At 41.7% G+C, this 23,872-nt stretch overlaps 2 protein-coding genes across 2 annotated transcripts; one reads left to right on the forward strand and one right to left on the reverse strand.

The window, feature by feature from the left end:
• Positions 1-278: 278 nt before the first annotated feature.
• Positions 279-6,807, forward strand: cimip2b (ciliary microtubule inner protein 2B). The gene is made up of 6 exons (XM_033645985.2): positions 279-377; positions 1,792-2,000; positions 2,745-2,899; positions 3,337-3,463; positions 5,104-5,316; positions 5,387-6,807. The coding sequence occupies exons 1-6, from the start codon at positions 313-315 to the stop codon at positions 5,473-5,475; spliced, it is 858 nt and encodes a 285-aa protein (XP_033501876.2). The 5' UTR covers positions 279-312; the 3' UTR covers positions 5,476-6,807.
• LOC117269163 (AP-4 complex accessory subunit RUSC2) lies at positions 5,593-23,152 on the reverse strand. Its single transcript, XM_033645983.2, has 10 exons — positions 22,892-23,152; positions 16,399-17,800; positions 14,632-14,926; positions 13,509-14,510; positions 11,176-11,252; positions 10,856-11,030; positions 10,661-10,766; positions 10,507-10,553; positions 8,966-9,641; positions 5,593-8,832 (listed from the first exon to the last, which is right to left on the reverse strand). The coding sequence occupies exons 2-10, from the start codon at positions 17,743-17,745 to the stop codon at positions 8,721-8,723; spliced, it is 3,837 nt and encodes a 1,278-aa protein (XP_033501874.2). The 5' UTR covers positions 17,746-17,800; positions 22,892-23,152; the 3' UTR covers positions 5,593-8,720.
• Positions 23,153-23,872: the final 720 nt, after the last annotated feature.

The following is a 23,872-nucleotide window of genomic DNA, read 5'->3' on the forward strand; positions in this document are numbered from 1 at the left end:
TAATTTTTTTTTTTTTAGTTTGTCACATAGTACTAAAAGCTGAGAACAGACTGACAACAGAACAGTGACTGATATATTTTTATAAGTACTGTAAGTGTGATTCTGTGTTCTCTAACAAAAATACCCTACTATTGTTTACATAATAGTAGCCTGTAACAGAAAACAATAGTGCCTCTGTCCTTCCAGAAAAAGTTTGAGTGCACACATCAGTTTAATGACACTGAGCTCCATCAGTGTGTTTGTGTGTGATTCCCTGTAGCAACCAGCAAACACCGCGCTCTGCACAGCGACCTGCTGCTACACTGGGTCAACATGGAGAAATACGCCCCGAAGTTCAGCAAAGTTCTGCTCACACCTGATCCACATTATATACCGGGGTGAGTATATGTCTCGATACGAAATATCCTTTTAATACAGAAGATAAAATAATAGCAGGAGTGCGCAGGGTGTAATGGCTGCATGGGCTTCTTAATACTGTTAAATTATTAGTTCAGTTCGTAGGAGGAACACATGTCAAATATAATGTAATGTAATGCAATGTGAAATTATAATAAAGTTATTTTATTTATTTATGTCTTAGTTTTGTCAGAGTAGTGTTAAAGGGACAGTTCACTCCAAAATCAAAAATACATATTATTCCTCTTACCTGTAGTGCTATTTAGTAACCTTAATTGTTTGGTGTGAGAGTGTTGGAGATATCCGCCATTGAGATGTCTGCTTTCTCTCTAACATAATGAAATGAAGTGCCAAAAAAAATAAAATAAAATAAAATAAAATAATGGAAACAATTTTTTTTAAAGAATTTAAAAAAAAAAAAAAAAGTGAAAAAAAAATCAAAAAAGGAAAACAATGAAATAAAATTTGAAAAAAATTGTAAATAAAAAACCACAACAACAGAAAAACAAAACAGAACTCATGCCCCATTTACTCAAGATAATCCACAGACTTTGTTATAAGCAGTTTCATGTAGGAACTATTTTCTCTCTACCAAACTACTCCAAGTCTATGCAGAAAGAAGCATGTTAATCATGGACAAGAGGCTGATGCTTGTAAACATTAATGGCGTCCTCCTCAGCTGAGCTGTAACGTTAGCTAGCTCAGTGGTGCTAGGTGAGCTAGCAGTAGATGCACGCTTCCTTCTGCACAGTGATACTGTTCGCAGGTTTGGTAGAAAGAAAATAGTTCCTACATGAAACTGCTCACAACAAGGTCTGTGGATTATCTTGAGTAACCAGGTTATGATTTCTGGAAAGAGACATTGCTGTTGAGTTTTTCAGGTGTCATTTTTTGGCACATTAAACACCACAAGCTGAGTGCCATCTAGTTCTATTATTTTGGAGAGAAGGCAGACATCTATATGGCTGATACTTTCAACACTTAGCAACTCACACCAAAACAATCTAGACTGATAAATAGTACTACTGGTAAGAGGAAAATCACTGGGTTGTTGGTAGCATAGTGGATAGTGCTGGCGCCCCATGTACAGAGGTGATGCCTTGACGCAGTGGTCACAGGTTTGAGTCTGGCTTGCAACCATTTACTGCATGTCACCCCCCGCTCTCTCTTTCACTCCATTTCACTCTGTCCTATACATTAAAGGCAAAAAAAGCCAGAAAAAATAATCTTTAAAAAAAAAAAGAAAAGAGGAAAATCATGTGCCTTTGATTTTTGGGTAAACAGTCTCTTTAAATCTAAGCCATATAACATGCAGTCGTATTTGCTGGTGTTAATGTATGTATGGAATAAAGTGTTCCTGTTAGTTTTGTTTACCCCAGACTCTATTGTGTTCAGGTATGCAGGGTATTGTCCGCAGCTGAAGTTCAACGTGGGGAAGTCTTACGGCCAGCTCACAGCCGAGCTGCTGACCAGTCCTCAGGTGCAACACTCCAGTCATCTGGTCCTCCACACGGGTCACGTCCCCTCCACAGAGTCAGATGCTGGTCTGACACTGAGAAGCTTCTCTGACAGTAACTTGAAGAAGATGATACCAGGATACACAGGTAGGTATCACACACACACACTAACACACAGGGGTCAACAAAGTAACTAAACACCTTGGTGAAAATATTTCATACTGGGGACAAATTTGGGAACATTTATAAAGACAAGTTGTTTATGACCTAGTTATGATGACTAAATGATAACAGCAGCGTCAGTTATCATTGAAATCTGCCTTTAAATGTGAGTTTTCACAGCACAATAACATGAGACCTTGAGAACATGAAAATAATCTGTGTCCATCTGCTAAATTATTAAACATAAATGACCAGTTAAGTGGAACAGTGTTGAAAATCAAGATAACATACACCAAACGGCCATATTCATAGCATTGTCTGCAGTGGCAATTTTAAAGATAAAGGAATTTTTAAAGTCTTTATGTTGATTTTTGAAAAGTATCTGGCTGAAAAATAAATCCCTCACATGCAGCTTGTACACATCTATGTGCAGAGCATTTTAAAGGGTCAGTTCACCCAAATTACAAAAGAAAAATTAAATTTTCTCTCAGAATATCACACCATTTGGACTTCTTTTGGTTTTATTTGTTCTGTGGATCAACAATTGGTGGTGTTGGTGATATCTTTTTGAAAATAGAGCAGACAAACACAATCTATTTACCTCCATTTTTTGGGATGGAGGCAGAAATCTCAAAAACTGAGCACATAAAATCAAGACTATCGTCATGACTAAACACTGCTAAAAATGTGGCTGACCTGATGCTTTTACGTCACTTGTTGCTGTTTCAGGCTTCATTCCAAAAAGTCAGAACCACTTTGCCTGCAGCTACTCTGAAACATGTCGTAAAGCGCTGACTGAGTTTTACCAGGACAGGTGTGCGAAGATGCAACGGCAATCAACAGACCTGCCAGCTGTTGTCAACTACACCAACCAACAGTTTGAAGTAACTCTCTCTCTGTTACACACACACATGCCCCGGCTGTACCACTCTCTCTGTCTCTTTCTCTTTCTATTGCCCACACACACTCACACATGTTGACATGGCACCTTTGAACAGGTTCACTCTTGTTTAATTATCCATGGTGGAACTCCAGTGTCAGCTCACTGTAATATAATCCACCCTGACAAAGACTGAGAGGCAGCACTGGTCAGCTCTCACAGGAGGACCGACCACAGATTCACCTATTGTGTCCCTGAGATTCACCATAAATAACCTATTCACTTACTTACTGGTATAATTTTTACTGGAAGCTGTGTTACATATTGTAATGTAGAATTTGTGTTACCTTTATAAACTCCCCAAACATGTTTGTCATGTGATAATTGTATGAACTCTGAGTCATGCATGTTTGAATGGTTTCCTGTTATCATCTGACCCAGAGACCAAGACCCCCCTTGACACCAATCTCCAACAAAGTGTTCTCCTACAGGCCCTTGAAGTCCTTCACCCCCACTGCAAGACCATATTTCATGGATGATGACAACCCACACAAGTACTTCATCTCAGGTACAACAGAGAGGACTTTAACAGGTGTTGTTAAAAATGCATCAAGCTTAAAACCTTAAAAGCAGACTTTTTGGGGGCAGGGTAAGACTTATGAACACAACATATCAACTTTGAAGTTCATATGGCAAACTTATCACATCAAGCAACTGGCTATTTCATCAAGCAGATATGTGAAAGAGTAAAGGAGGGAAATATCTGGCTCTTCATCTGCTAACTTTGTCTGCCGTGTGTGCTGAGCAGGTAGAGCTGCGGTGCCAAATCCAGCTGGCTCTGCGGCCAAAAACCACAATATGAGAGCAGTAAAACTGAACCAGTATAGAATGCTGTGGGCTGAAAAGTGAAACCATGAACCGAAAGACGCTAAAATGCTCTGTAGAGCTGCGAGAAGTGCCACTAAAAAGATATCTCTCTGTGGGCTCATCACCACAAATGGCTGCTTTCACATTTGCACCTTTGTTAATATAAACTGATTGATTATTTAGCCACTTTAAAGCTGCATTAATGAATTTTTGGCCCACAGGGGTCAGAAAAGCTCCATAATAAGATGACAGATACACAGTACTGAAATATGATCGACCAATAATGGCTAACATTTCAGTAAACAATTAACATGTCCATTGTACAGAGAGCAATAGTAGCCTATCTTAGCATTTGATTAATGTTTCTGTCCACCTGGCAAATACAGCAAGTAAGATTATGTCAAATTTATCTGGGTCTTTGTCTGCTAGATGTCTGACTTTACTCTCCAGGTGTTGTATACTGTCTGCTTTTTGGTGCTGAGCAGCAGTGTTGTGTACGTTCACACATCACAAGAGCTAGCTCAAAGTTCAGTTCACATGGATTAAAATAAATAAGTTCATGTTTATAGTTCACAATATCAATTTTGAATTAAGTTTACAGTCCCATAAACCATTTGTTTTCAATTAAAAAAAATCTTGTGATCATAATTTACTTGAAGATAATTCCCAATACTGGTCAGATGCTTCAACTCAGTAAGTCATTTCAAATTAATTGCTCAATTCTGACATTCAGACTTAATTTTCCAGACCTGGTCAGCACAATTTTGTGAGATTTTTCCATTGTAATCTGTTCTGATTTGTTCATAAAACTCCCTAAAATAACCCTATGAACTGGCTTCAGTTGTGTTGTCTGAATTGCGTATTGCACTGGCTATGCAGGTGTTGTGCTGAAGTCTGTTCCCCCGTAAAATAGTGTTTCCCTCATGTTAAAATGCATAGCGCCCCCCTCTGTGTTCGGGTAAAAGGAAAAGGTTTGGTTCAGCTTTGGGCAGCGGGAAACACATTGCTGGGCAAGCAATCTTCAAATCATGACAGGCATGCAGGGTGCCGTAAATCTTTGGGTTCTGTAAAACACAGTGTGCGCGCATGGTTAACTGTTTTGAACGGGTACATTCAGTTCACTGTTCACCAAAAACCTGAACACGTGCTGCTGAACACAGTGTATTTTTAGAGCACATTTGCTAAAAACGGCTGCTTGCTGCAGCTGGAAAAGCAACCAGGTGGACTGCCAGAACATGTATACAATACTGATACCAGCTTTTATACCTTTTTTCTTTTGCACACCATGCCAAAGGATTTACACAATACTCCAGCAGCTCACTGAGTGATGTCTTTGTACAGGTTTTACAGGGCATGTGCCAAAATCTCGATTCCTAATTGGCAAAGGTTTCCCCATCACTACAAACCAAGCATTGATCCAATTTGGGAAGCAGCGGCGGACTGACCCCATGTCCCAAGGAAACCCAGTGAGGGAGGACAGTACAGTATCTGCCATGCCCACAATCTATCCATCAAATAGGGGCATGGTGCCATCATTCACAGGTCACATCCCAGGTCAGTGTTAGCAACACATTTGCTTTATGTTTAGCTATTTTACAAAAGTTAACTCTACATTGTCCCACAGGATACCAGTTCATGTATGGACGTACCTATGGTCAACTTTCCCAAAATGCACTGGAAAAAAGTGGCATCAAGAGGATCCTTCAGTCATAAAACCATCAAAAGAAATGATCATTACTGGCAAGATGAGGTTGTAAGATAAGTCATATCTGAGTAGGAAGTCCTCACATTGACATGAAACACATGAATAAACATTTGTGTTGTTCACTGTTGGCATAAGAAGAAGTCTTTATTGACAGACTTTGATTGTCACTGGGCATCAGAGGAAGCATTCAGAGGTTATGGTTAAAATGATGCTGGGTGAAATAATTACACAGACCTCACATTATTGCAGTACAATAAAAATTCTGTATCAACACATCTCCTTTTGTTCCTCCCTCCAATCTAACCACCAGTCTATCGAAATGTAGGTCTACCTGACACACACTGAAATACCTGAAACAGCCACAAGATGGCTTATATTTGTGCAACTTAACAAATCTCACTGGAAGACATATCACTGCATATACCAAACAACTCTACACATTTCAAAGTTCATCGCCAGAAAAATTCCAAAACCCGACTCTACAGCTATAAAAACATTAAGTTAAGAGATCTAGTACTGAAGCACCTACTGTATGTTTGTTACCTCATGCACCTACAGAAAACCATGCTGGGGATTTGCTCAAGAAAGCCGATTACTGGAAACAAAACATCACCGAGAATCCACAAGGCTGGTGTAGTGTCATATTTGGCACTAGTAAGAGTGGACTGCTTCTATTTTTCCACCTACAGATGAAGGTACAGCTATGGAGAGAATGACAGTGAAATATGAGAAATGAACAAGTTTTGCACCACGAGAATGTCCAACAGTCTAAAGCAGGTCAATATTCACATTTTATGATTGATATTCGCCTACAGGAAATATAGAGGAACGTTATTCCAGAGTGCAATTGCAAATGGAGGAAGTGGCCCTCATTCATCAAGAGCTCAGGATTTACTGTGGAGCTGACTCAGCCTCTTCTGATCGCATTCAAGCTTTATCTCACGACTAATATGACCACACATTACAAAAGTACACTGATGAAACAACAACCAAGGGACATTTTAAGATCAGGAGGCAGTCACACCAGGAGCCTGTTGCACCAGCTGTTCGAAAGTTCAGACTACACCCATTTATAACATAGTTTAAGTGTTTATTTAATGTGGTTTAAGTGTTAATTTATGTCTCACTAAATTAAAATATGTTGCACCTCAAAATCTAGTTCTTACATACAGAGTTACTGCAATATTTATGGCGCGTTCCAGGCAACCTGTAACTCGTGTTTTTACAACCTTCTACCCGTGAAAGTGCACTGGAATGGCAATCAAACCCGTAACTTACCACCCGTGAACTCGTACCGGAGCGATGTACTCCCAGTTACGCTTTCTGACGTCACACAGCCCTCTAAACCAATTACCTTACTCCTCCAAACAACAGGCACCCCCATGGATGCGGTGTTGATGCAGGTGATACATGTTGAGAAATAGACATAAAATAACCCTAATGTTAACGCATTATTGGCAGCTGGTTTCCAGTGCAAGAATAAATCAATACAAAATACGTTTCCAAACACACAGATAACATAAAATAAAAAGTATAATAGCATCTGTGACCTTATGCACTGTTTCTCTTCCTCTGTTTTGCTCAAATGAGGAAGGAACTGGTACCTTTGGTAACAGAAGTGATCATAAACAAACATAAACCCCACATGGTCCGCCATGTTGCTTTGAGACTTTGGCGTGACTTGCCTGGAATGCTATGAATTTGTGAATCATGACTTGAAGCGGTGACTTACGGGCTCAGAAACTTGCCTGGAACGCAGCATTAGACCCAGTAACTTCTAGGTGTTATTGTAGCGTTAGCTAACGCAACCAACTGAGAAAGTTAACGTTAGCTTGCGAGCATATGATCTGTTTAGGTTAAAATGTCAAAGATAATATGAAATATGGTTGAAATATCTGAAAGCTGTTTAATAATGAGGTCATCTGGGAAGATTTTAAATGACATTTAAACAGAATACCTTAACATAACAAAAAGTTATGCCATAGAAATAGAATATGTAAAAATAGATTAGCATTAGCATTATATTTTCCCCTCATTATAAACTATCTAAATATTATATTTAACACAAACTCTATACACTTATTTCTCCATGTACAGATATATAAAATAGAATTGGGCCCTCCTAACATCTACAGTGAATGGCAGTTAGATATAATATTAGATTGGATGTTAAAATTGTTATTTTTGGCAGTTATGCTAGTTTGTGATGCTACAGCAACTTTCTGTTTACAGAGTTGATTGGACAGCCGTTGTCCTTGTACACACTTAAGTTTTACAAATTAGTTTAAATGATGCAACCTTATTTATTTAGAAACTAGCTGATCCTAAGAACCTCAAAAGGAATCACAAAACTAATGGCTGATTTACGGAGGGGCACCTGACACTTTTAATGAGTGTCGCTTGACAGAAATGACCTATTTTTGATGGAAAAGTTTCCACTAATGTCGTGTACCTGGAGGATTTTGTTATGTCACACATACTCATATTTTGTCCTGCAGTTTTATTAGGTAGTCACATTGCGTCACATTTATTCACCCTGTAGCTCCCTTGTTTGGTTCAATGGATGCACTGACCACCTCCTTTTCTTGCACTCTTGTTTTCTCCTCAGTAGAAGTGAGTTTGAAATCTCTGCCTTGGGCACCCAGTGGCTTAGTGGGTAGAGCAGGCATCCCATATCTGAAGGCAATGTCTTTGCTGCAGCAGCCACTGGTTTGTTGCATGTCATCCTCTCTCTCTCCCTCTTTCATGCTTAAACTGTCCTATCCAATAAAGGCAAGAAGCCAAAAATAATGTTTAAAAAATAAATCTCTTCCATTTCAATTAACTAAAAAATACAAAAAGAAACAAAGCAGGACAAATATAGATACAAAACAAACAGCTGTCAGAAGAATCTATTTCCAGATTGGGATGACACAAGCCGGCTGGAGGACAGCGTCTGGTTACCACGGAGACAGCTGAAACCTTCCACCAAAGCATAAATTCCAAATGCCGCATGGCTCTTTAATTTCTGTCGAGCAACACTCCTCAAAAGTGTCAAGCACCCTGCCATCAATTAGGCTTTAGTAACGGATTTATGAATAGCTGGTGCAACACAAAGCGTGATGAATGCGGGCCATTGCCAGGCAGTTAATCCTGTATTTTATGTGCTTTCTGATCAGTTCAGCACTATGTGTTAATTATCATGCAGTTAAGACTTTTTGTTTTTACAGTAAATGAGCTCCACTCAGTCCTCCACCCACAGAGGGTTCAGTTTTCAGCAGTCCTTGTTAGTATGCACTCCTCCGAGCTTCATCGCCCTGATGGATTGAGCCAACAGTCCGAGTTGCGATCTGTCAAAATGCAGCCACTGTGATGGTCGCCTGTACCTATGAAAGCAATGATATAGAGGTATTGGTATAGAGTAGGGAGATACAAGGTCAGTCTTTGATGGATCTAGATCCCAAATCAGCCAAAGAGTAGTGAAATCAAACAATAAAATCTGTACTTGCTGGTTCTTACCTTTTGGTTTGTGCTCCAATGTGACTCTGAGATACTGTCTCTGTCCGGGTGGGCATATCAGCTGCTCCAAACAGTTTGGCCCAGCGCAGCCCACCCTGACATGGACTCTCAGCCTGGACACAAGTGGACGCAGTTGGGGTCTCATTGTCTTTCTCTCCCTTCCTCTCTTCTTGCCTGCTGTCCATACTTATTTGAGACCAAGTATCTCCATAATTATGGCTACAGTCCTCCCCTTCAACCACACCATCCATAAGGTCAGGCTCTGTCGGCCACCACTCTGGAATAGGAGCTAACAATGGACTCCTGTTCGTCTGCATCCCTCCGCAATCCTGCTTGACACAGTTCTGAGAAGTGGGAGACTCTTGGTGATGCAGACCTGTGTGGTGTGAAATCTTAGTTTGCTGACTGCTGTGGCTGCTGTCTGCCTTTTTGTCTGCTTGCAGTAGTGGCCAGCTGGTCACTAGGAGGGCTGAGCACGGCGGAGGTGGAGAAACACCCTCTTCCTCCAAACACAGCTGTCTGTTAAGTAACAGTCGGGGCTCCAGGAGCAAGTTGAGGTCGAAGGGCAACACGGAGAGCGGCTGCAGCAGAAGTAGCAGCTCCTGAAACAAGGGCTGACACTGACCCAGTGACATGGACAGGAAGCCCCAAGAATGGTAGTATGTTGTCACCACATCTGTGGAGACAGTAACGAGCGTGAACACATACACTGTACAGATCCAAAACATATGCAATAACTTGTTGGTTAAAGGTGCTGCAGGCCGACATCACATTCAGAGCATTATCATTAGCAGCCATTTATTATGGACAGATATAGTGGTGTAATGGTGTCCTGAGCAGAGAAGGAAGTCACACTCCTTCTGTGTGTGTTGTGATCTGAGCTTCTTTGCTACATGTGTATGTTATACCCTTTTCCACTACCACTTTTGGTTGCGCCGAGTCAAGCCATGCTGCACAGATCTGTTTTTCCATTATCAGTTCAGATAACTCCAGGCCGGAGATGGACCAAAAGTCTGCTCGTCCTAAAGCGGGTAGCGGTGACATCTTGCCCACAACAGCCAACTCCCGATGACCCCCCCTCTTGAAACAAGCCATGTGTGTTGCAAAACTTTACTCACTTCTCTCTCCAGGAGGTCAGAGAGACAGGCGTTTGTAAAAATCTCTGTGTGTTGTGTAGAAAGGAATCATGTGATCTATCAGCTGACTCCCTTCCATCAATCAGCTGCTCTATCAGTCGATTGGTTGTCGGAGATCAGCTGATGTAGCTGGGATGTGAGCTGAGCTTGAAATGGTGTCCTGTCTGAACTAACGCTATGCTCAGTTTTTGCTGAGATGATTTGCTAATTAGCACTAGCATTAGACAAACCAATATTTTGACCCTGTAAAGGAGCATGAATATTTGTCCTTAAGTTCATGACAGTCCATTCAATAGATCTTGAGGTACTTGAGTATAGAACAAAGTGAGCGACCAACTGACTGACTCAAATTGCAATTTGGCATTTTGCCATGTTGCTAGAACAATAAATTGACTGTGCGCTCACCTTTTTGACTCTGAAGGTGACTGAGCCAGAATTCCAAAGCTCTCAAGCTGAAAAAGAGCAAATACCCAACAAAAGGTAAATTACTATACAGTATGGGCAGAACTTTTATAAGCATTCTTTATCATCATAAACATGATCAAAGGTAGTCCTTTACTTCAGCAGGCCCATGATGAAGGCTCTCAGTCTCATGCAGTGGTTGGTGAGCTGCGGACACTGTCTGATTTTGGAGACGAGGCTATAAAGGACCCTGGTGGATGGACCTGTTGTAGACAGAGAACAAAAAGAGTTAATTAAAGAGCCCACAACAAAGCCCATGCATTCATGACACAATCACTCCAGTTACATTTACCAATCCTAGTAGAGACCTCCACCACACTCCAGGAGTGGTTGCGGCGCTGCCCTATAATGAAATCCAGCTTGTGATCCCGCAGACCGTCCTCTAAAATATTCTGGATCGCTGGACACAAATGTTCCAGCACCAGACCAGCGATCGTGGGGCTGCGGGAGCTGTTACCCAGACGCATCTGTGGCAGAAGGAAAAGAAATGTGATACAGTGTATTTCCTGCTGACACAAGTTATTTGACTCCAGAATGTAAATAATTTCAGTCTGGCACTTTTCCATTGTGACACATCTTTCAAGCTGCTCAGCTCAGCTGCCAAACGCATACCTTTTCTTCAGGGTCTCTGCTGCTGCCAAAATGAGCCATGATCAAATCCACCACCCTGCTCACAGACCTCAGCAAGCCTACAGAGGAAAGAGGTTGGACCAGTTGTAATTAATGCTTCATGCATTGTTTGGGCACGTATAAAACACTGATGTTTTCATATGTACAATACATGTTACATTGTAAATCCCATCTTAAGTCATTTTAGTGCTTTATTCACAAAAAAAAACACAGAATCTGCTTGTGTGTTGGTATAATTCTAACTAACCTGTTTCCTGTACAGTAGTGATGGGTGGACTTATTATTTATACATGTAAACACACTGAACCTTTCCAAACTTTGAGCTTACTTTAAGTTACAGTATATGCCATTCGACAGCTGGTGCTGTCCACCTCACAAAACTTCTGTTCAATGCATTCCCATTAATAAAGATAAAATATTAATCGTAATGCACTGATTCAGCATCCCACTTGTATGTCGGTAGGTTATGTAAACAGAAGGATGTTACTGAAATGACACTGACCAACAATGTGTCGTTCTGTGTGGGGCAAGTAGCAGAGGTCCCAGTTATTCATGTGGTGTCGGAATAAAAATTAGTTCCCTTGTTGTACACTGCTCAAAATAATTAAGGGAACACTTAAATCACACATCAGATCTTGATGAATGTATTCTTCAAGTTTAAACTCGTTACTAATGTACATTGTGAGCACAGGTCCCACTAGAGGGCGTTGGGCCCTCATGCCACCCTCATGGAGCCTGTTTCTGACAGCGTGGTCAGAAACATGCACACCAGTAGCCTGCTGGAGGTCATTTTGTACGGCTCTGGCAGTGCTTCTCCTGTTCCTCCTCTCACAAAGGAGCAGATAACAGTCCTGCTGCTGTGTTGATGCCCTTCTACGGCCCTGTCCAGCTCTCCTCATGTAACAGCCGGTCTCCTAGTGTCTCCTCCATGCCCTTGAGAGTGTGCTGGGAGACACAGCAAACCCTCTTGTGACAGCACATGTGGAGGAGCTGGACTACCTGTGCAACCTGATTGGGCTGCAGGTACCACCTCATGCTATCAGTAGTGACAAGGACACAAGCAGAAGACAAAACTAGAGAAGAATCAGTCAGGAAGGATGAGGAGAGAGCAACTGTCTGTGGCCACCACATGTAAAATGGACAGATTGATATCCCTTAAGTTTAACTGACTTGGTGTTAGACTGTGACAATAAAGTGTTCCCTTAAATTTTTTGAGCAGTGTAAATACCTTGCTGTTTGAACTCGAGTCCTACTCAATTGCTTCTTGTTAAGTCATCATAGCAGGCAGCGTAAACAGTACCCTGCGATAACAGCAAGTGGGCGAGTGGGAAATGTCTGGGATTCATGAGTGCTAGAAGGTTCATCAGGCTGACCCGATACAAACCAGACACTAAAAAGACCTGTTCCTAAAGATCAGATTGTTTATTTTTGCCTATCCTCACAGTACAAATTGTGTCTTGATTTTATTATTCTGTTGCAGTGATTTCTCTTCTTATGTCTGTCTTGTCATTTATGGAAAATTCTTTAAACATTTGCGTTGGAAACAGGCTGAACAGATGTTACTGCACTGTCAGATGTTTTACTTGTCTTAGACTCAATGATGAACAGACTCAGAGATAAGACTTTCACCTCACTAACTGGGTCAGTGCATAGAAATATGAGAGATTTCTTTCAGGGTTCATTATCATCATTGCCAGAATGCAAATGTGACAGTGAGCTGAAGATGAAAGAGTCCATTTTAGCAGCAGTTCTCATTGACTTGCCTCCCCCTGCCTTTCTTTCTTCATCTCACACCAACTAGCCTCTGCAAATGTCACGGTAAATTCTTTATGCATGTTGATGCTGCCTGCAGTGCTGCACCTCACTGACTGTACACCACAGTGTCTCCACTGATTATCCATCACAAAAGGCTTATATCTATACTATCAGATTTGCAGCCAGTGGCCCGTATGGTAAAACAAAATGATTAGGTGTGTTGTAAATCATTAGCACTGTTTCTACTGCATCATTCTCCTTCTTGGAGCTCGCAGTCACACACACATAGGCTACAGAGCAGAAGGCTCAGCCAATCCCGTACAGGGAGAGTTAAAAATAGGTCATGTTTGAGAGGAAGCCCCTTCGGGGTATTGAAGGCACTGCTGCAGCACAGAGAGTTTGTATTGCTGCTCTCAACAGCTCAGCTCTGGATAGACAATCCAATCAAGGAGGATTCCTGTCATTATTGTGACTGGGTCATGTTTTTTTACTCCATTCAGATTTCAGTGTGTATACAGTATTTAACATGTTTTACACACAGTAATATTCATTATCCTCACCTCTCCTCTGAAGATGGCTGATAGACATAGACTCATAAGACGTATCTGGTGAGAGGCAGAACTCTGTGGGTGGCTTGTCACTCAGTATCAGAGATTCACTGTGTTGACTCTGACTCGGCTTCCCACTGAGCACTGCAGACTCCTGGATTTGCAGCCCAGAAGCAGCCAATGAAAGCAGAGAACTCAAAGACGAGAGAGGAGCTACGGAGGAGAGGGCAGCTGTGAAACTACCATGAAAAAAGCCAGAGTCAGCTGCAGGTGCAGCTTGGTACTGAGGGAGCTTTTTTTCTGGTTGTACAGTAGTGGGAGGAGACAGGGACACCTGCAGGTTTGGGTGATTGGTGTCAGTGGTTAGGAGTAAAGTGGGGGGTGTATGAGAGAATACTGGAGGGTAGGGGGTGTGGGACTTCTTGGGAGTTTTGGGCTCACTGTTGGCATGACCCTGCGCAGGGGTGAAGTTAATAAGGTCCTGGTAGGTGGGAATTTTAACAAGGTTGGACTGAGCTGAAATCAGATTTGAAAAAGTGTTAGTCAGAATTTTGCCTGAGTAGGGGCTTGTTTTATCTTGCTCCTGGGCCAGTCTGGGCTTTGGGCTGATGTGCATTGGATCCAGTCTGCTTTTTGATGCACAGGGACTTGGACGTCCGTGGCCTCTGCTGGACTGGCTCCATGCACGTCTGCGGCTGAAGCACTCTGGACTCGGCGTGCAGGTGGAGCAGGTGTCCGAGCTCGAAGGAGCCTCCAGGAAGATGGGGCAGTGATTGCCCATTGGGGATGGCTGAAGATTAGAAAAGCACTGACTGCTTTTGCCCTTGAATTTGAGGCCTGGTTGGGAGCTACCAGACTTGTTGCTCTTCTGATTCATGTACTGCTCTAGAAGACAGCCCAGGTGCTGGGTCTGGGGTTTGCCTGCAGGGACCAGAACGAAGGGCTGGATGGGCAGCGAGGTTGGTCTTTGGGCCTTACTGTAGCGCACCACTGCATTTTCCAATGAGCACGCTCCTGAGATAACGGTAGAGGATAAGGAAAATGAAGGAAAAGATGTTAAATTCACTTTCATTTTTTCTGTTATTGTATCTAAAACACCGACAAATAAACAAACAACTCTTATCCATTGCTTTACCCTTCTCAGTAGCATCAGTATCACAGTGCTCCTGGTGCAGAATCACAGATGGCTGTGTGGACGCAGTGCTTGTGCCTTGGCATTTGCTGCTATGTGGGCTACACTGGCTGGGGCACAGCGAACAGGGCGTGTGGGAGAGGTTTTGGATGCTGTCTGTATGTTTCTTCCTGCAGAGGGCTTGCTCAGTGGAGGTGGAGGCAACTTGGTAATCATAGGTCTGAAACTGAGAGCATTCAAACTCGGCGCTGTACTGAGCAGAAGAGAACCTTTTTTCCTTTTGTTGGTCCTCTTTCTCCTGGTGGAGATGCAGAAAAGACAGAGCTGCTTAAACAACCAAATCACATGCATTTTTACACAAGATGCTGAAAGCACTGTCTAATAACGGTGTTTATACTGTAACTGGTGGCTGCAATCATTTACTAATTCTTTATACATCTGTTTTAAGTCATGTGGTAAATCATTAATTAATACTTTCTCAAACTATCAATTGATTTTATTATTTTTCATTCCTCCCTTACTATTTACACCCAGTTGTTTTGGGGGTTTCTTTTGTATTTATCTGGAATAGGTGCATTATTATTATTATTGTTATTAGCTTTTTAAAATTTTTTGCTCCTTACACACACAATCATGCACATAAACACACACACACACACACCACATTTAACAAATTTACCTAAATTTGACTGTAACTGCGAGATAATAATAATTGACTTATTATTATTTCATTCTTTTGTTGCTGTTGTTGTTTGTTATGCTATATATATTTTCTATGTCTGTCCTTGAGTATTTTCTCCTGTTCCTATCATTGTTGTACCTGTTTTACGCATTTTTTTTTTGTACCAATAATAAATTAAATTAAATCTCCCTTAATGATGACCCATCAAGTCAGCAGTAGTAACTGTCGTTCATCAAAATGTTCCACAGGCTATTAAATCTGCAGAGAAGCCTTATAAGTCTCTACTAAATGGATTTTGGACTGGGAGAAACACGAGTCAAAAGATTTTTTACCCAGGTGCTCTAATAAATGGCTTATTATTATCTTTACATTTTAAGTATGTGATTTATTGACTATCAGAGGTATACTATGCAGGATTTTCCAGTTACTGTTTGTAAAAACACTCATCAGCAAAAGTGAAAGTTAAGGCCAACCCAAGGTAAAATATCATTTGGTGATTTGCCTCGCCCACCTGAGTGCTGTGGGGGTACATGCCCATAAACGTCCAAAATACAGGAAACATAGGTAGAGCAGAGTCTCTGTAGACATATACACCACCACACACACCACCACAGTGGGTCATAAGTGATGATTGAGAGGGATTAATTCTGTATCAGTGCACTGTTTTTTTAGGGTAATCATGCATAGTATATCTTTAATAAAACATAAAATGTAGGAGAAAGTGGTACTCAGATGTTCAAAGCCTGTAGGAATGGTTATGTTCCCTCTTCAGGCTACAATACAGTGCCTTTGTTGTGCCATTGTTCATGAGCTAAGACAAAAAGCCTTATTTCAGATTTGTGACTATGCATTTTTCAGATTATCTTATATGGTTTTAAATAGTTTATATTGCTCGGGAAGTAGGAAAATTTTACTAACCTAAATGTTGGAGATACATAGTTTTCATTGGACAGCAATAACCCTATTTTTTTAAACCCTTACGCATTGTGATTCTGCATTTTTCCCTATCAGAGTGATGTTTAATATCCTAGCTGGCCTAAGTCATTTAATTCAGTACTAAGAGAAGAGTTGTTTTTGTGCAACATTACCATCTTGACTTCTTTGTCTTGTCCTTCTTTCTCATGATCAACACTGAGGTGCTCAGACGGAGGGAAGGGGCTACTCCTGCACTGACCCTCAGTGCAGCTGGTGAGGCTGGACCAGGCCGGGCTGGGCGACTGGGAGGACAGGTCACAAGTCACAAGCTTGTAATACTTCTGGTTGGTCCCTATGGCCAGTGTGGCCTGGCTCTGGAGACAGGCAGCCAAGTCTGACACCTCCAGCGAGGAGAGACCCGGGGGTAGCGGCTCCAGGGAGTAAAGATTGCAGTTAGAGTCGAGGCCCTGAGGAGACCAGCAGGAGGCTGAGGGTGTCGTGTCAACTTCCTCTTTAGGGGGGGAGTTCACTGTCATGTCGTCATGTTGGAGGTCCTCGGCTGGAGTCTGAGGAACAGGTTGCAGGCTGAGGAACACAGATCCCTCAGGTGACTGAGCGGGGTGAACTGCAGGACTGCTGAGGTCATGAGGCGTGGCGGGGTTGTTGCTCCTGTTATAGATAGTGCAGAAGTTAACCAAGACGCCGTCGGAGCTGTTACAGGAAGAGTCGCTCACGTACTCTGTGTGATTGTTGGAGAACAGCTCTGGGGAACATTTGTGTTGGCTGTGGATGCAGCAGGACATGTTATCCTTCAGTCTGTCTGCATCCTGCTCTCCATAAGCCATCACCAGGATGCCAGGTTTGATCACATGACAGCACTGGCATTCAGTCTGCACTGAGTCTGGGTGATGAGGCTGGTTAGAGAGCCACTCTCGGTCACTCTCAGTACTCAACATGGTGCCTTCATGGCCCCATTCACCATCCATGTACCCATGGGACATTGTATGATTCCTGGTACCATTACTCAGAGGCCAGTTGGTGTTTCCATGCAACACAAAAGATGAGTCCTCATGATATCTGTGTAGATTATCTCCATCACTATCCTCATCTTCCTCATCCTCATCAAGCTCTGTATTGGGGAGAAATGAGTTGTGTGAGCGCAGACTGTCTCTAGCTCCAGAGCTTTCCTTCTTCAGATGGGAACTCGTCTCCTCTGGTGATGAATTGGAGTCGTACCTCCCGCTGCTGTCGCTGCCCCCCTCCTCCTCAGCTCGGTCCTCGTTGAGACTACCGTAGCTGCTGGAAAAATGTCTCTGACCACCTTTGAAGGCATGCTCTTGGTTCAGAGAGTCTTGCTCTGGGAGTGACACAGCTCGGGTCAAGCCCACTGAGCACAGCCGGCCAGGCCTCTTGGCCGAACTGCACAGGGCCTGGACAGGAAGTTGCCAGGTGGGAAGCTGGACCACAGGGAAGTGGCACGCTATCAGGGTGTCCCCTGAGAGGCTGGACGCTCCAATCATACTGCTGAATCAGGCTGGCGCATGGAAACTGTCCCCATGTTCCTTAAACTAAATCCTGAAATAATAAAATAAAATAAAATCACTTATAAGTACAATGAATCTGCTTTCAGTGTGTTATCCATGGTGTACAAACACATTCATGATGATGCACTGGAATGCATAGAAGAGCAGAATGGCAGATTAAATGAGTGGATATAAAAATATGTGAAACAATCAATTGCCCAATGTTCCTGCACACAGTGTGGTTGTCAAGGGTGATGAAAAATGCACTGAACATGAGTATAATGGTAATTAGAAAATGCATTAAATCAGTCACAAGTATTATGGCTTCTACAACACATTTCCTGAGGCTCATTAGACAAAGCAGTAAAAACTATTCATATCATTACGTTGGATGGAAAATAATTAGATTCTATAAGGGATACTGTAAGGGAAGACTTTAGATGGAAAGACTTTAAGGAACATTTCACCCTTCAAATGATCATTTATATGTCGGTGACTCACCCTGTGTTACGTTGAATTTGGGACACAATTAACCATTTGATTTTCTTGTGTACCTTCATGTTGAACAAAAAAAATTCAAAAAACTCTCGATGAACTGAATTTAAAGGGGGCTGCATCTGCATTAAACTGTAGTAAAATTACACCAAAACATCCGTTTACAACACACAACTCATGCTGTATAATCCAAGTCTCATTTATCCAGTCATAGTTTTTTTAATGGCGGCCCCCCATGACTTAAATTCATCATCATCTCTCTCACTCTCAGATTCTGGAACGTTAGCTCTTCTTCATTTGCCAACATTCATGTCATGTCACTATCTTGGCTTCCTCTTCGGAGCCTTTGTGCTCCACTGTCTCGGAGGTTTCCTCTGATCATGGCTACGCCTGGATTGTGGGTCATAGTTGTGCGACTGCCATGGTCCTGCCTGATGCCTCCTACTGCTGCTATTATTATCAGTCATACTTTACTATTATTAGTGTGATTATTATTATCACATACATGTACTATTATATATTAATATATACTTACAACATATATGCTTCCAAAATACTATTATTATGATATTATGAGTAAAATTACTGTTATTGTAGCTACTGTCAGCAGCACTGTGGTGCAGTGGTTAGCACTGTTGCTAAACGGGAGGGTTCCTAGTTCAAACCCAGGGTGGGGTGCCAGGATGGAGTTGAATTGGTGATTCTAAATTGGCCGTAGGTGTGAATATGAGCATGAATGGTTTTCTGTCTCTATGTGTCAGCCCTGTGATAATCTGGTGACCTGTCCAGGGTGTACCCTGCCTCTCACCCAATGTCAGCTGGGATAGGCTCCAGCACAACCACGACCCCCAACAGGATAAGCGGTTATGGTGGAAAATGAATGATTGAAAGTAACTATTGCCATTACTGTTTGCTCTGCATTTCTGTCTGTCTCTGTCTCTCTCTATGTATTTGATGTATATCATTTTGTCATATGGATTTATTATGTTGATCTGTTCTGTACAACATCTATTGCACGTCTGTCCGTCCTGGAAGAGGGATTCCTCCTCAGTTGCTCTTCCTGAGGTTTCTACCATTTTATTTACCCCATTAAAGGTTTTTTGGGGGAGTTTTTCCTTATCCCCTGTGAGGGTCCAATGGACAGAGGGATGTTGTATGCTGTAAAGCCCTCTGAGGCAAACTGTGAGGTGTGATATTGGGCTTTATATATAAAATTGAATTGAACTGAATCAATAATGTTCGCCTTTTTGGATTCTTCGTTCACCTTGGAGGCATGTGAGAAAAACAAAGTTTTCTTCATGAATTTAACATAACATGAGTTATTATCATACAAATCATCATCTGGGGGGTGAAGTGTCCCTTTAAGTGCAGGCCTGGCCCTATGAGCAAAGGTATCATCATGGACCATCATGGCATTTAAGCGATAATGTTCTCAGTGTTGCACAGTTGGACCATGGGGACATGTTTTAATGCTTCATGTAAATGTAATCAGTATAGCTTTTATGCTTGTTGTTGGTGTTTGCATATGAAGTGTTTAGATGTTTATCTCCCTCTGGATCCGCCTCTTTATTTTTGGACTCAATGACCCTCCCAGCTGTAATGCTGTGACAGGCTTAAAGCACCAGGGACCTCATTACAGATTTTAGTGGCTAGTAAAAAAGAAGTGCATCTTTAATTCTGGGGTAAAAGCATCCCTACAGACTAGAAAAAGATAAAAACATGAAACACAACTGCAGGCTACTGCTGTCAGTCTGCTTCCTCACTCCACACCACTGGTCCTCCAGTCAAAGTCCTACCGTGCTGTCTGCTTCTGGCCCTCAGCAGAGCCTACCCTCCATAATTCAGTCAACCGTTAATAAACTCCTCCTCTCGCTGCCTGGGCCAACCACAGTCTCTCACAGTTACTCAGCTGCTCTGTAACTAGGGCAGCTGCACTGCAGAGATGCTCCGCTGGCACTGCTAAGAGTAAATACATTTTCACATCAGTTTAGTTAATTCAATGTGCTCTACATCCTCATTTAGCGTCTGATTTTACAGACATCTATACACAGGAGGCAGCATGACAGTGATCATTATCCCTCGCTGAAACACAACCACGAGGACTACAGCCAAGTCAAAATAAAAGTAATTACAAAGCACATAAAATATTTAAACCCCGGAGTGTGGATGACATTCAACCACAAAATCATTTATTGAAGTTATTAGTAATAATTAATGTTGCTAGGATACAACCACACACACATTTCATGAGATCTGCAGTCTTGTAGTCTTGGTGCTCTGTGGTGAATTTAAACTAGACTGAAAACCATGTTCAGACAATTCAATATTTAAGACGCAACATCCTCAGTCTTCAGACACAGTTCGGGGGCATTATGTCACACATCAGGCAGCCATCCGTTCAGAGGCATCACATTGTTGTGCTACTGTCTGGATGCAACGTGTGTAAACAAACAACATCTGTTGCAGATGACCATGAGGAGGTAATCCTCTTTATCATCAAATCGCAATGATAAACAACATCCTTACCATGGCAACGATTAGGAAATATGCTCAGAGATAGAAACATCAATGTGATGGAAATAAAAAGTGGATGTGGCCTTGCTGTGAACCTTTCTTTAGCGCCCCTATTTTTGTCTACAAAAGCATTTTAGAGGACTTATAATTCTGTCCTTCAACACCAGAGACAGGTTTTTATTATGGTAAACTCAAATACTGCATATATTCCACACAGTCAGACTATTTCTACTCTAGTATTTCCGGGTATAACCTAAATAAATTGCACTATAACAGCAAAAAAACCTAAAACAGCAGATTATTGTTTGGCACCTGGTTAAATAACTGCACAGTAAAAGCTCAGGAGGTAGCGCAGGTTGGCCCGAAATCATGGTTAGTGTCTTGTCCTTGAGCAAGAAGCTGAATTTTCAATGGCTCCTAGTGTATCTGTAGGTGTTTGCATGAAACCGATTTTTACTTTGCTCCAAAAAGACATGATAAACAACATCACACATTTCTGTGGAGGAAGTGCTGTTGACAGAATCCTTTTAAATCACTACGTTGACGTTTGATTGTCAAGATTATTGTCTGTGATAATGTGATAGGAGGGAATATAACACTGGAGCTTATTTTCAACAGTTCAATAGTTCAATACAGCAGGAAAGTAGGCCAAAGTGACTGACTAGTCGTCTGCAGGGGACTAACAATTTCATTGCAAAGCGGATATGTCTCTCGTGAATTATGGCCACTGCTGGAGGAGGTCCCCTAACATGAAGCTCCGTCTTCTGGGCACTGAGATGGCTGTGATTAACTGATTTCACTGGAAATGTCTGTCAGGTCAAGTCAGTGTCTGCGTGGTTCTGTGAAAGCAAAGAGTCTGAGGCCCACTCTTGTTGTTTTTTGGTTGGACGCAGAATCAGATCATGATGCTGCTTGTTATCAGTGATGTCTCTGATAATGAGACTTCGTTACAGCTCAGCAAAGTTTCAGTATAAGAACTCAATAACAATATAACATCTGCGACCTGCATTTAAAGAGTAAAAGATGGATGTAGAGAGAGTAAGGTCAAAGATGGGGGCTGACTGCACTGCACTATGTAGCCAGGTACCTAGTCCGGGGACAATTAAAGGAAAAACACGTATGAAACAGTGTAGAAACATTAATTGCTTTCATGAATCAGGGTCACTGAGTGTTTTGGTGAGTATGATAACGACATAAATCAAGGGCGTAGGTTTCGTTTCAGCATTGAGGGTGTGGGACACATATGAAACAGAGGGGTCCTTTGTCAAAAAATGAGAGCGTCAAACACTTGTCTTTTTGCATTTTTCTATCAATTTCTGCATTTTCTGCATCAATTTATGGTGTAAATGTCCTTAATTTTTTCAAAATAAAAGTCCTCTGCAACCTTCATGTTTCTACTCAGGTGGGCAAATGCACTTTTTTTTTTAAATATTGAGTGAGACATGTCCCCTGTATCTTCCCTGAAATCTACACCTATGATGTAAAACAGTCACCAGATCTTAACACCTATGGAATATTTTGGCATGTGTAAGACAATGCTCTCCAGTTATATAATATAAACTTTCATCTTTAAATCTATTTAGTGATGTCTGTGATTGTCTCCAATGCTATATGCCCTGCTTGTTTTTCTTTCTATCTGCTGTATTCTCACTTGATCTCAGTAAGACTGCCTGATTACAGTAAATAAATGTTGTTTATATAAATGAAGGGATGTGGTTCATCCCTCTAATACACTTCCACAGACTTGGCAGGGAGCACTCAAGCTGTTCTGGAGGCTTGTGGTGGACCACAAAGACACTTGATGTTGGTTTTGCCTTCAATCTCCTCACCCATCTGCATGTGTGTGTTGGTGTTCATAATGAAAATGAAATATTTAAAGTGGCTGAATTAGGACATGCAGACAATCAGACATGCACACGTGCCAAAAGAGCCACCCATGACAGAAGTAGCATCTCCCTCTCTCAGGAACACACACACTATCACACACACATGCAGACTTAAAGCACAAATAGGACAGAAGATCAGAATCAATACAGATGAATTATTGACTTCAAAGTAGACAGAGCTCATGAAAAGACACGCGCTCGTGCACCACCAGCCAGCCTCCTCATCTCCTTTTAATATTATCACCTACTTGATAGGAGTGCTCAGCCAAAGGTGATGTCCATCCTCCTCTTCCAGGTGATTTCAATAGGTTAGATCCAATATCAGACAATTCTTAATAAATATAACGCGAGTCCTCGACGCACCTCTGACGTCAAATGTGCTCTGGAAAGCCAATATTTAATATGAAATATAATATTAATATAAAACTAAAGCCTTACATCGGGGTTTTATAACTCTATTGCAGCGTAATGTGAAGCCGGTCCGACATTGAGGTCCGGACAGATACAGCTGTCCCCACGCCGCCGCTTCAGCACCGCTCAGCCTGACGAAGATGTGACGTCACGCGGACTTTAACCAATGAAGAGGGAGAAGCGGCTGCCACTCAAAGCATCCAAGACTCCGAGTAGGAAAAGAGTTCATTATAAAGGCCTGTGGTTTTTTTTCTTCTTCTTTTCAAAGTATGATAAAAATAGACATCAGGAGCAGGCTGGTAACCAGTGTTGGCACAGTGACTGGAATTATGATTTTCTATTTTATAATGATGAGACACAAATATGAGATATTAAATCATAATTTTGACGTATAGAAAAAACATGATTATAATTCATTCGGCTATCAAATCAAGGGGAGACACCACAGGTTAACATTATTCTTTAAATGTACTGGTTAATTTGGAGATTTTGGGCCATTTTGCTTCCATAAGATGTTCTTTAGAGTACTGTAAGGAAAAAGTCCACACAATACACATTCAGGTGTTTGGTTTAAAATATGAATTTTACAATACATATCTAGGCTTTTGCTCAAAACGAGTTCTTTTTTTCCTCACAATTTGGGCCAGGTGCACAAACATACACCATATCCTGAAGGTTTTTACTGAGGAGTTTGATTGTGTCATTTATATTTATACAGTACAGGCCAAAAGTTTGGACACACCTTCTCATTCAATGCGTTTTCTTTATTTTCATGACTATTTACATTGTAGATTCTCACTGAAGGCATCAAAACTATG

The sequence above is a fragment of the Epinephelus lanceolatus genome, chromosome 19 (assembly GCF_041903045.1).
Source record: "Epinephelus lanceolatus isolate andai-2023 chromosome 19, ASM4190304v1, whole genome shotgun sequence".
NCBI classification, from domain to species: Eukaryota; Metazoa; Chordata; class Actinopteri; order Perciformes; family Serranidae; genus Epinephelus; species Epinephelus lanceolatus.